The sequence below is a fragment of the Sphaerodactylus townsendi genome, linkage group LG02 (assembly GCF_021028975.2).
Source record: "Sphaerodactylus townsendi isolate TG3544 linkage group LG02, MPM_Stown_v2.3, whole genome shotgun sequence".
Taxonomy (NCBI): Eukaryota; Metazoa; Chordata; class Lepidosauria; order Squamata; family Sphaerodactylidae; genus Sphaerodactylus; species Sphaerodactylus townsendi.
Window position 1 is genome coordinate 88816527 of NC_059426.1, and position 14013 is coordinate 88830539.

At 42.9% G+C, this 14013-nt stretch overlaps 1 protein-coding gene across 3 annotated transcripts in view; it reads right to left on the reverse strand.

Moving 5' to 3' along the window:
* SCUBE2 (signal peptide, CUB domain and EGF like domain containing 2) overlaps positions 1-14013 on the reverse strand; it is a 69114-nt gene that overhangs the window by 3259 nt on the left and 51842 nt on the right. For all 3 annotated transcript variants that reach the window (XM_048485626.1, XM_048485625.1, XM_048485627.1), the window contains 5 exons: positions 10945-11112; positions 10372-10533; positions 4650-4847; positions 1811-1963; positions 248-327 (listed from right to left, as the gene is read on the reverse strand). In XM_048485626.1, coding sequence (XP_048341583.1) covers positions 248-327; positions 1811-1963; positions 4650-4847; positions 10372-10533; positions 10945-11112 — 761 coding nt within the window. The remainder of the gene's footprint in view (positions 1-247; positions 328-1810; positions 1964-4649; positions 4848-10371; positions 10534-10944; positions 11113-14013) is intronic.

Consider the following 14013-nt stretch of genomic DNA (forward strand, 5'->3'; position numbering starts at 1 on the left):
GACTATAAGTAACATAACATGATAACAACAATAATGATATCAGAAGCAATGGTAGTGTGTGTTTGGGGGAGGATGTTGCTTCTGTATGACCCTGCTCACCTTTCATGTGCTCCTTCTCTCCCCCACAACTACAGTTGTTCAACTCAACAGGTGATGATGAAAAGCATGAGCTATTTATTTTCACAGTCTGTAGTAAATTTAAATACTTAATTCTTCTTTCAACAGGAAAGTAACAGAGTAAATATACCTTAAGGATCTCTTGATGATTTTCTGATGCATACAGTCTTCCATCCCGGACTATGTCTTCTATTAGCTCTTGATAATCCTCTGTTGGGCATACATGATGAATCAGCTTTGCCAATTTAGTTACAGACCCACAAGTATGTCAACAGGATACACACAGAGAAACATCCTCCTTTGGATGTCACAGAAGAGTATATATAGTGGATGTTTACTCTTGTGTAATCAAGATTATAGTTTGGTGCTCAGATTAACAGCATTAATACATTTCAAAAGGCATTGATGAAAGCAATTTCACAATTTACTAAGAAAACAAAATTGGACAGAATTTTCTGTATACGAAGCTGTTCACTGTTAATCTGTCCAAGTCAGAAATGATCGTCTTTGATGATTCTATAAACTGTTTCTGTGGTATACTTCAAACATTTTTTTTGCTAGGGAAATCCACTCAGTTTTAAAAATATCCCTTCATCAAGCGTTCTTACTTTTCTTTCTTGGCATGTATAATAAGCAAACAGTTGTTTAACAGCCTGTTATTTTTGTACCAAATGGATGATCCTGTTTCCAATGATGTGTTTTCTTTATGGAAATCAAACAAAATCACAAGCATTTGGATTAAATCTTGTCTTTGCTAAAAAGACGGGAACATTGCTACTTATGCAGCAAAGCCAAAGATGAAGTGATGAAGTCTTCAAGCATTTGGAGTCTATCATGCCCATACCAGATGTTTTCTGCTGATTGTTACCCCAGAGTAGCTGCTGTTTGGCCTGGGATCACTGCCAAAGAGATTGCATGAGGGAGAAAAGGCTGCCAATTTTCTTGGGAAAAATTAGTTTTGCCTGAAGCACTGATTAGTCCTCAACTCAAATCCCAAGTAATAAGTGTGAAATCTATACATTATAAGAGATAGTGAAGGACAGTGCAATGAACCATGACAGGCTTACTTAAATTATAAGGCACAAAATGTCAACCACTTCACAAAATTAACTGGGTGTGGGAACTGGCTCAGAGCTTTATCAAAGTATTTCCAACCTTGAGACATTCTACAATATCTATCTACCTGTGCCACTTTGCGTAGAAATATGTCTTGACAATGTAAAAAAAAACACTTGATATAATTTCTGAACATATTAAGCAAATCAAACATCTTTCCCCACCTCCAAATTCTTTCAGTTTACCTCACTGTACATGTTGCTTGTTGGGAAAGTAGTGCAGGGATCAAGGCTTAAACTACCTGCTCACACTACAGTTCTGATATAAATTTTTCAAGGAAAAAAGGCTGGGAGTTCCATCCAGACTCATCAGTTTCACACTGTTCATGTTGTCTCTGAGAGACTGAAGACATAGAGGCCCGTCAAGAATACTATCTATCCTGGCATTACAACAACATATGATTAATTTTTGCAGTATGTACAACATCCCTTGCACATGAAAAAGTGGTGGTGTGAATATTCACCTTTACCTATACAAATATTTGCCCCAAATCTTTGAGATCAAGCAAATTGGAAGTTAAAAACAAAGTACTAAAATGCTTATACTTTAGTTTGATCAAATCTTAACAGCTGCTTACCATCATATGTTACATAAGGGATATGGAATCCTTTAGCACTATTTCCTTCATTTGATTTGAACTGGATCCACAGTTTTTTAGACCTGGATGTGAAAGCTATTGGGCGTTCATAAGTTTGACAGGTTTCATATGTGGTCACAGAATTCGAGGAAGCTTTCAAACAAAATGTACAACATGCGGGTATTAGATTTCTATTAGCTTACTTTTTTCCTACTGAACAACATCCTTCCTCTTTCTAATTTTCTCCCATCCCCTACCCCACAAATCCTACAGCCATGTGATGCTTCTTGCCTTGAAAAAAATCTCTTTCTGTTTCCTTGGCATACCCTTTATTGCACTTTTAGTCAGTCTGAGGATTGCCCTGAGGAAAGGCAGAAGATGACTCACCTGATGGCAGTCAGTGACCAACATGTTCCCCTCATAACAGATTGCTTAAGAGCATCACAGCATGATGTCATAGTTTCTAAGCAGTGTTCTTTCTCTCTTGTCTTACTGGATTAAGGGAATGCCACTGATGTTGTTTATCTGGATGTTAGTAAAGCGTTTGACAGGGTTCCTTGCAATATTCTAATGGGTAAATTGAAGGACTGTGAACTATGATAGTTAGATGGATTGGGACTGATTGGAGAACCATCCCTGCGGTCAGTGGCATTTCATCTGATTGAAGACAGGTGTTCGGTACAGTGATTGGTTCTGGGCCCAATACTTCTCAATATTTGTATAATATATTTGGATGTGGGGGTGGAGAGACTATAATTAAATCAGAAGATGACACCAAACTGGGAAGGGCAGGAAATGCACTGAAAGATGGAGATAGAATTCAACGTCTGAATATACTGAAAAAGAGGGTGGATGTGAACAAGATGCAATTCAACAAGGATAAATGCAGAGTTTCTATACCTGGTTAACATAAATGAGAAACACGCATACTAGATGGGAAGATACACTTCCAGGTAGTAATGTATGTGAACAAGACCTTGAGGAATGAGTGGACTGTAAGCTAAGCATGAGGAGTCAATACGGTGAAGTGGCAAAAAAGGCTAATGCCATCTTGGGATGTAACAACAGAGGCACAACATCCAAATCAAAAGATATCTTAGTCCCACTATACACCACATTGGGCAGGCCACACTTGGAGTACTGCATGCCATTCTGGGGCCTCACTTTAGAAAGAAAGTAGATAGACTGCAGCAGGTATAGAAGAGAGCAATGAGGATGATCAGAGGCCTGGAGACCAAACCATATCAGAAAAGGCTGAGGAACTTGGGAGTGTTCTTTCTGGAGAAGAGGAGGTTGAAGGGGACATGATTGCTTTCTTCAAGAATTTAAAGGGATGTCACTTAGAGGAGGGCAGGGAGTTCCTGTTGGCAGCAGAGGATAGGACTCTCAATAATGGATTTAAATCACTGGCAGTCTTCAAATAGCAGTTTGACAAACACTTCTCAGGGATGCTTTAGGCCAGTGATGGCGAATCTTTTAGAGACCAAGTGCCAGGGGCGGAGCAAGGGAAAACTGCGCCTGGGGAACGCATGTGCCCTGCGCCCTTGCCAAGCCCCCGCCCGCCCCTGCGCTGCCCTGGAATGCCCCCTGAATGCCTCGAAACATCCTGCCACGCCCTCACCACACCCCTGCAGTGGAGCACACCCAATGTGTCATGCACCCCTAGCTCCCTTGGCGCTAGGCCATTGCCAAGTGCCCAAACTGGGGCCACGGTGCATGTGCCAACAAAGAGAGCTTTGAGTGCCATCTCCGGCACACGTGCTATAGGTTCGCCACCACTGCTTTAGGCTAATCCAGGTCTGAGCGTGGGGCTGCATTAGATGGCCTGTATGGCACTTCCAACTCTATGATTCTATGAATACAGGAAGATCTCAGTTTTTGCAATTAGGAATACACCACATAATCAAATCAGTTGGCAAATCTCATTCCAAACATATAAAAAACCCCAACCCATACCATGATGGCGGGTAAAGCAGGGAAATGCAAAAAGTCTGCAGCTCAGAATGAGATAACCTAGCCACAAATAATGCAGATGATGTCCTTCAAGCTCTCCCTGTAATGATCACAGCTAGTTTGTGTACATTAGCCTTACAACAGTACTGGCTAAAACTGTTTGCTAGTTACACAGATGGATTCATTCAAAGGAGGCTGGGACTGTCAGTTAAGGAAGCTGCCTCTACACTTTAGCAAGCTTCTTTTATTACCTTATTTGTTCCTTCTATGTAGAAGGGGGAAAGCACAAGGAATTCATTGCTGCTACCACAGTCTATATACCCTTCCATCTCTTAAGCTGGCATAGTGCTGGGAAGAAATTGACTGGCTGGAAGACTGCTCAGATCCATAAAGTCAACTGAAAAGTTGCTGCTCCTAGTCTAGGATTCACAAGGGATATGAAACAAATGGCTTTGGGACACCAGTAACTAGGAGATCATATTGTCTAAGGCTTTCATGGCCGGAATCACTGGGGTGTTGTGTGGTTTCCGGGTTCTATGGCTGTGTTCTAGTAGCAGTTTCTCATGACGTTTCACCTGCATCTGTGGCTGGCATCTTCAGAGGATCCTCTGAAGTGTGTGTGTGTGGGGGAGAGTAAATGAAGGGAAGGAGAATTTCTTTATTTCAGCATTAATCATTGTGGTTTCCATCCATTTTATTCTGAAATATATATTCGCTTTTATTCATAACAGATGAAATAACTGCCAAATCTGTAGTCAATATGAAGTCTGTCCTGCTACCTTTTAGAGCTAGAATTCAAATAACTGGCAGAACCGGCAGACAACTGAGAGAACAAAGGCAGAACATGCTATTTCCTTAATCAAATACAAGGTTTACTTTAACTTACAGCTTTTTCTCATCACAAGGTAGTCCCCACATTCATCTTCTATCGGCAAAAATATTTCTGGGACAACGATCAGGATACGCCGTTTTGGAGGTGGATTTATCATCCAGGTACACTCAGTATTTGCAGGGTAATTTCCAGGATAGTTTGGGGATTCAATATAACCAGTAAATTCCCCAAGTTCACCACCACAGTGCCTATCTGAAAAACAATTATCACCCATGGCAAGAGCAGACAGAAAAAGAAATATGCAGTGCCACCAGTACCAACTCCCAAGTTCCTAAAGCCCTATTAATAGATAGCCAGTTAATCATATTAATAGATAGTTCAAAAAGAAAGAAGTGTCTGTGTAGTGGACATTTTTTCCTGTGAACATTTACAGTACAATCCTAAGGAGAATTACTCTAGTTCAAGCCTATTCATTTCAATGGGCTTAAACTGGAGTAATTCTACATAGGATTGAGCTGTAATAGTAACCATAAAGAAATGCCCTCCACCCTAGAATTCATCCCAATATTTCAACTACTGTGACAGTACTCTATCCATGAGCAAGAACCCAACTGCAAACTCAAAGCTGGCAAAAAGGAGGAGGTTGAAGGAAGGTCACCAAGCTCCAAAAACAGGGTATTCAAACTCTTTTGACTTTGCCTGAAGCAGGACAACATTTCACCACCTGAGTCTCTGCTTGCCCCCAAAGGAACAAGTCATCTAGACCATAAAGCTGGAAAGACTACAGTGATAGATCAAAAAGTAGTCATCCCAATACAGAAAGGAGAAAGACAGATTATTTAAACTCAATACACAAGAAAGAAGTACTCTTAGCTTCCAGCTTCTAACTAGAAAGGGTACAGTCACCAGCCATGAAGCTTTTTCCTAGGGACTCCATCTTGTCCACGGAACAAGGAACAATGGAGAGAAGTCAAAACCATGAGAACTAATCATTGTCTTGATCAGCCTCAATGCTTAAACAGAACATGTGTGTTCTTTTTATCCTGTTACTAGCGTGGCCCGGCCACGCGTTGCTGTGGCTTATTGTGGTGAAATGGGAAAGGAACAGTATCAGCAAATCAATTGCAGAGGCCAGCAGTACATGCTCATGCAAACATACAGCCTGATACTGTGCGATGTCAGTGATGTGTGTGCCCGCATTCCTTGGGGGGGGAATGGAAAGGCACATCCCACACATCTAGGCTGGCTGGTCATGATCCTTTACCTGGGAGTAAGTTTGGTTGGTGGCAATGGGGTTATTAAACTTCCTGAGGAAACCCTCTGGCGGGTGCAGCGCCCGGTCATTCAAAGTAATGTGTCATGAAGTTGCTTATACTGAGCTTACTCCTGAGTAATGCGTGCCTGGTTTTCTTAACTGTAACTGCAGTATTCAGGGAATCTAGGGTGCCTGGCCCCTCCCTCCCGTCCCTTGCAAGTCGCCCCTCCCTCTCTTCCCTCCCTCCCTTCTCTTCCTTTGCATGCCACCCCTCCCCCTCCCTCCGCTAGGGTGGGTGGGTCATATCAAGATGCTGGGCCCCCTGCCTCCCCTCCCTTGCATGCCACAGCTCACTGTCTCCCCTCTCTCACTTCTCTTCCCTTGCATGCCTCCCCCAACGTCCCTTTCCTCTCCCTCCCTCTCTTCCCTTGCATGCCACCCAGTGGTGGGATCCAAAAATTTTAGTAACAGGTTCCCATGGTGGTGGGATTCAAACTGTGGCGTAGCGCCAATGGAGCTGGGCAGGGCACGACGGCAGAGCGTGGCGGCGGTTATTTCAGAGGCGGCAGGCAGTCCTGGAAGCGGGGAGCTGTGGCAAAGGACGCAGCCACTGCACCAGTCCATGGAGTGGGAAAGCGAATGCACACAGAGCGCCAAGCTGCCATGCACACCCGATTGCACCTCCTGCTAGAACTTTGGCTTCAAGTTCCTGCAGCGCTACTTCTGAGGAGGAGGGGCATAACTAAGGCAAAATCACTTGGCAAAATCACCAATTGAAAGTAACCCCCCCTCTGCGGCTGGCAGAATGAGTGAAGTAACCTACTCGCCGGGGAACCTGCAGGAGAACCTGCTGGGATCCCATCTCACCAGAGCCAACCCTCTCTCCTCTCCCTCTCGAAGGTGGCAGTGGAGGTTAAGAGCTTCGTGTATCTAATCTGGAGGAACGGGTTTGACGTTCTCCGTTCTGCCGCCCTGAGCTGTGGGAGGCTTATCTGGGGAATTCAGATTAGCCTGTACCTCCCACACATGCCAGCTGGGTGACCTTGGGCTAGTCCACAGCTTCTCCTTGGAGTCTCTCTCAGCCCCACCTATCTCCTGCAGGGTGTTATTTTGTTGTGAGGGGAAGGGGCAAGGAGATTGTTAGCCCCTTTGGAGTCTCCTACAGGAGAGGGGGGGATATAAATCCAAACTCCCTCCTCCTCCTCCTCCCCCTTCTTCTTCTTCTCCTCCTCCTCCTCCTCCTCCCCATTGTTATTGTATGTGTGTGTATGTGTTTCACTTCCACTTTCGAGAGGATTTACTGCATAGGAATTGCTGTTTTCACTGCTCATCTCTACGGCCATCTGGGTGAACATTCCTACAAGCAGCACGAACATTCTAAAGTGACAAATTTACACACAGGCATGTCGCTTCACCAGGGAGTAGCTAGGAAAGGGAAAGGCACATTTTACCTGGGCCAGGTATGAAATTTCAGGTATGTGAACATCTAAAAACACTCTCGCCTGACTGACTATAGTGGCTGGGAATTTTCAGAGGAATTGGCCCAGCAGTTACTGAGGTACCCTGTCATCAACACATACACGGAAAGCTTTTTATATATATAGATTACATTTTCCTGATCTCTGGAAAAACACCATGCCTATTCAGTCTTGCTATCTCAAGTTTGGTCAACAGAGAGAGACAACGGGTAAGTTTGTCATCCGTGAAGCACAATAGTAGTAGTAGTAGTAGTAGTAGTAGTAGTAGTAGAAGAAGAGAGAGGAAGGGAGGAAGGAGAGGAAGAGGAAGAGGGAGGGGAGGGAGAGGGAGGAAGAAGAGGAAGAAGAGGAAGAAGAGGAAGAGGAAGAGGAAGAGGAAGAGGAAGAGGAAGAAGAAGAAGAAGAAGAAGAAGAAGAAGAAGAAGAAGAAGAAGAAGAAGAAGAAGAAGAAGAAGAAGAAGAAGAAGAAGAAGAAGAAGAAGAAGAAGAAGAAGAAGAAGAAGAAAAAGAAGAAGAGCTGGATTTATATCCCCCCTTTCTCTCCTATAGGAGACTGAAAGGGGCTTACAACCTCCTTACCCTTCCCCCCTCACAACAAACACCCTGTGAGGTAGGTGGGGCTGAGAGAGCTCAGAAGAACTGTGACTAGCCCAAGGTCACCCAGCTGGTGTGTGTTGAAGTGTACAGGCTTATCTGAATTTCCCAGATAAGCCTCCACAGCTTAGGCAGCAGAGCGGGGAATCAAACCTGGTACCTCCAGATTAGAGTACACCCGCTCTTAACCACTACGCCACTGCTGCTTAAATAGCTTAAAATTGTTAAAACAGTTCACCCCATGATACTTTGGTGTGGCAAATAGGTTGAGCCTCTAAATGGCAAGAGTGATAGATGTGCAGTTCCCTTTAGCAGGAGATACTCCCAGAACTGTTGGTGACAGCAGGGGTTTCCAGTTTGTTTCTGCCCTTCCTGGGGAGCAAGGGGAAGCTGAGACTTTGGGTGGCTGCAGGGGTTTTCTGACCTCCCAGAAGCCCACCAGATGGAACAGGAGAGGCTTGTAAATTTCTTCCTCCAGAGTAACTGAAGCCACAAATACATGCTGGCTTATGTGGAAAGGCAGAAGAATAGTCTTATTGAATTTGGTTAGCTACAAAAAAATTGAAATGAAAGTGGCCTAGAATTGAAACTAGGAAAGACAACCAGTGAACACTGCAGGAGTAAGCCACCTTGTCAGCTCAACAACATATGCACAGTCCTACCCATTACAGGAGATACCAGACAAACACTGCCCCTGTTGCCAAGTGATTGAGAATTCTCCTCTTATGACTATAGTATCTCACAAAAGAGCTGGAGAGGTAATGGAAATCGGATATCTGCTAGGGATGAAGGAGGAAGTAATGCCACTGGGGGCAGTATTTAAGGACTAGAGGTGTACCAAATAGGCAGGATATCCCAGGAACATGTTTAGGTACCCTGAAGATGAGACAGAAAGCAGGAGAAAAGCAGAGTCCCTTTGTTTGCCAGCTGTCTTGAGTCGAGAACCCCCTGATCCCCTAAAAAGCCCTACTAATTCATGATCGCCACACAAATATATAGCTTGCCAGTAATTATACCCTTAATTATACCCCTTATTTATTTTGTTAAACACCATTGTTTTTGTTAGAAATTTACAGAAACATGTTACCCTTCCCCAATCACTCTATATAACAAGGAGCATCTATTGCAAAGCTTCCCCTGCATCTTCACTCAAAGCATGCTGCAGTACAGCATTTCCTTGAAAGGTGGGTGATAAACAATGATGGTCCCCCTAAGCAAAGCCAGGTGCTTTGGACTACTGAGGGACAAGGATTTATAACAGAACATTATTGTAGCATATTGTTTTTGTGATTTTACTCACAAACTGCTGCAAACACGTGGTGGACAGATTTCTGAACCACACAGAGCAGCTTCGGCATGATTATGATCTCAATATAGCCTAATCTACATAATTAATCTTCCTAAAGACAGGAAGTCATGCAGTTATAAGGGGCTAGTGATGTGGTTAATTCCCATGTTACCACTGCTTCTCCAAACGGATAGGTGATGCTCCTCCAAGCAAGCCCACATGATATACTCTATACAATTACTACCAGAGAAGCTCAACACAGAATCACAGGCCCTTTCCACACCGCAACGGTGCGGGGGTGCGTCGGCTTAAACAATGCCGACTCACCCCCCTGGGACCGTTTGAATGGACTGTCCCAGGAGGGCGGCGGGCGGCTGCACAGCCTTCGCACAGGCTGGGCCGTCGCCGAACACCTACCTTGTTTCCTGGCTTCCAGCTCGTCGCAGAAGCCAGGGGACACGCCCCCACAGCCTGGAGTGACGGCTCTGGAGTCGCAGGCCAGGGGTGGCGTGTCCCCTGGCCTCTGCGACAAGCCAGAAGCCAGGAGACAAGGTAGGCATTCGGGAGAGGGGGGGAATGGCGCCTTCCAGCCGCTGCCGTGGAAGCCGCTGTTTCTGAAATACCTCACCCAGGGAGCGAGGTTCGAAACAGGGCTTCTCACGCCACTCGGGCTATGCGAGGCCACTGCTGCCAGCGATGGCGTAGAGATGTGGGCGGTGATGCGGTAAAACATTATCACGACCCCTCACCAAGGACGCTGTTTTTAGCATCCCTGGGTTGCTGTATTCCGCCCGTGCATACATGGGGTCTTGGATGCCATTTGGCTAGGTACAAGAAAACACAATTACGCTGACCACCAAATACAATATCACATAAAACATATTATTACATTTCAATCCCACTTCTTGCAAGGAACTCAAGACAGTGTGCATGGCACACATTTCACTATTACAACAAACCCATGGGTTGTTCAGGCTGGAGGTAGTGCCTGGCTCTGCTAAACTCTAAGATCACAATAAGATTTGAACATGCAGACTCCCCAAGTAACTATAGTGTACTGGTTTCTCACACAGACTCTAAATCCTCTTGCCTCTTTTTTTCACATTATGATTGCTAATTTAGAGGGGCCCTTTCATTTTTGAGTGATGTTGATGTATTTACCTTTGCATTGTGTTACATTTGTTGAGCCGTCATAATCAGTGGTGGTATTCCCAGGGCATGCAATGCAGTAATTTTGCCCAAACTCAGGTTGGTATGTCCCAACTGCACAGCGGATGCATCGGTGAGTTGTAGTGTTGTAGAAGTGACCAGGTGAGCACTGCACTGTAAAGAAAGAGCAAGCAAGTAGCTTGATACCTTAGTGTTAGTATGTTATGACATGATTTACTGTAATCTTTCAGTTGAAGGCCATTCCACCCATTATGCATCCATACGTAAAATTACACATATTTGGAATGCACACCACCATATATGATGAGCATGTATGCAACTATCATAATTTCTGCACAAACTGTGGGAATGCACTCCTTTGCAGGACTTTCTATACTTCGCATAAATCGCAAATCTGACATTCATCAAAGTCTATGATAAGGAATAGACAAGACTGCCTGAATCCCCAGTCTTAACAATGATGCAAGATTCACTATTAAGAGTCTCGACTGAAGCAAGTGTGACTGAATAGTTTCTTCTGCACTTCCATTTAATAAAGTTGGGGTTTTGGGGGGAGGGGGTTACCTTTTGTTTCACAGTCCTGAAATACCGTTGCACCAGTATGTTTTGTCATTAGGCCTCCTCCACAGGTAAAACAAGATGTCCGTCCTGGCTCGGGCTGATATGTTCCAGGAAGACACAAAAGACAGGGCTTAAATCCATCAGAAGAATACTCACCAGGTGAGCACTGTCCTAGAGAGTAAACGTATAGACATTAGGATACATCAGTGTTATGACATCAGTGTTATTATGTGCTATAATGTATTGGGGTATCAACTAATAGAAATGTCTGTCATAAAAAATTAGTTCAAATGTAGTTAAAAATAATAAAAACGAGTGAGTGGCTGATATAATCTTTACTGTTATAAATCATGTATATCCTGCACAAAATAAAAGTTCTGACTTTTTAAATGCGTTCAAGAGGTGGGGAATAAACAGGAAAAAAACAGAACATACATATGGCAGTTCAAATAAAAGTACTGGAAGTTAACCTAGTCCACTAAAAAGATCTACCTATGACATCAGTTACACATAATCAAGCATCCTACAAGACTATTAAGAACATGCCTCCCTATCCCCACTTACACTGACGCTCCACTCTGTCAAAAATCAGAATGAACAGAGAAAGGAGGGCATGATAGGGATTGGACAGACTCACAGATGCCTTCTGCTCTTCATAGGAGCCTTGCATGAAAAGTGCCCAGGTACCAAAGTGGAGAGCAGACTGGACTTTCTTGTGCCCTTTGTAGATCTTGTGCCCTATGTAGATCTTCTGTATTTGGATAAAGTGTTCTGGATTGAAACCCAGTTATTTATTTGAGTCAATCTTACATTATGCTATCTGCCAAGCACCATTACTATTCATTCTCCATTAACTCCAACTATCTTATGTTGTAATTCTGCTCAGGTGCTATTGAATGAACAGCAGATGCATGAAATCAGTCATTGCTTGACTGCCCTCCTTCTCATCACTACTGCCCTCCTTCTCAATCAGTAAAGCATCCCAAGATCAGAAACTGTGCACTACGTATTTTAAAATACATGGAGATCTACCCCACAACTTAAATGATTGATTATATAAAAATAATTAAGTCCAACCCACATTACTTTAATATAATCTTTCAGGCTGCTCCTGAATTGCTTTGATGTGTATATGCTACATGAATGGTGCTCACCTACTGGAACTGATTATATACATATATCTGTCTCCAGAAGATTCTTTATGTAAATCTCCAAGTAATCCATCTCCCAAATTTGCAGCAAACTGATTGGAATGACAGGCCAAATGATTGAACGGCTTCTGCTAGACACAGGATTACTTCTGCAGCTGTTTAGCTATGCTGTGAAGTTCTGCCATTTTAAAGAGCTGTTAAAACTGTTAGTTTTGGTTTATAGCTCCAATAAATCAGTCCACTGAATGGCTGTTTTTGTTAGGGGTTTTAAATTGGCCTTGGCTTTATTTCAGGTTATTTAAGTTAGCAGCAAACAGAGCATTAACTGGTCATGATACGGGATGAGGAATTTTGTTTACAGCTAATGAACTGAATTTAATAGGGACTGCTGACTGAACTTATGAATAAAGCCCTGCTGTGGTGCTGTATGGACTCACAGCAGCAGGGAAAGAAAGAAAAAGGCATTTAAAACATGGGTATACAGGTCATAGCACAAGAGACACAAGGAACCCATTTTGGTTCCAAGGTTTTCTTTGGGAATGATACATTAAATGAACATAGAAGTTAGAATGACAATTCCTATTTAACATGAATGAGCCAGTGAATATACACTTTTTCAAGCAGCTGGAAACAGGTTTGTTGTTTTCTCCATAACAACCATGTCATGGATTGCTATTAACCCAACTTCTTATGTTTGACACCTATGAAAAGCTCCTGGCTGTGTATACACATATTTTAGCAGCCACAAGTAAATACTGAATAAGGCCATAAACTTTTTTCTATCTATCCTCTGCTTATTTCCTAAAAGCAAGACTTTAAGGAAACCTGATAATGCACAGCCTACTACCACAGTATAAATAATTTATAAAATCTATATCCAGTAAATTCTCAGCTATGACCAAGCCCACTATCTTCCCTTCCCACCACAATCTAAGAGATAACTTTACCCTGTTCCCCCAGTCATCATATATGAAATAAAGCTCCATCCAAAGATTACCTTATAGTCAACTATACAATACGATTAGATAAGATACAACAAATTCTTGACTAGATTTCTCAATTACTTTTGGAAATCAAGTTAGACTGGAAATTTATTTAGACTGGAAATGCAGCACTGGGACAGGAAAGACTAACCCTATCCCCAACAGAAATCCTCTTCCAAAGCTTCTGCTAGCTCCTGTTGGAAGACACCCTTCCCTCACTCTACCAAGGTTTATAGGGGAAGGAGGCTTTCTATTGGGGAAGCAATATGGAACAAAACTGTTGAATTCAACTCAGCCTTTACACCAGAATCCTGACCTAAAATCCTCACCCAAAGGCACTGAAAGATCTAATCATAGCCGTGTTCATAGTCAAAACCACAGAAAAAGGCAGCTTGTTTTCCCAAACGCAATATATTCATAATCCATGCGCCCCCTGCATTCACCTTTACAAACTCAAACAAGATTTCACAAATCTCTGAAGTTCTGTTCTCCAGCTTCCTATAACTTGAAAATAACTGGAACAGAGGCATTCTATGTCCATTTGCATCAATAAAGATACTCCAGTAGTTTATAAACTGCTTATTTTCCCATGCATACATGTTCCAACATACACTTCCCTGACCTCACAATATAATCAAAAGTTATTTTTAAATGAAATTGTTCCAGCTCTCTCCACTGAGACATATTTTGAGAACCACAGCTGTAAAGCATTATAATACAGACCAATACCAAGTAATCTACCCTCTTTCAAATGTTTGTTGGTATATCCTTTGTTATCCTAGGATCTTTGTCTAACCATACAAACATTAAGACTAACTTTTCATACTCACATAGAACTTTACAGGAGACATATACTGGGAGACTTTGAAATTTCAGCAAAATATATACAAATATGAGCTATCTTGCTATCTTATCTACATTTCCTTTTCTAGAGGCAT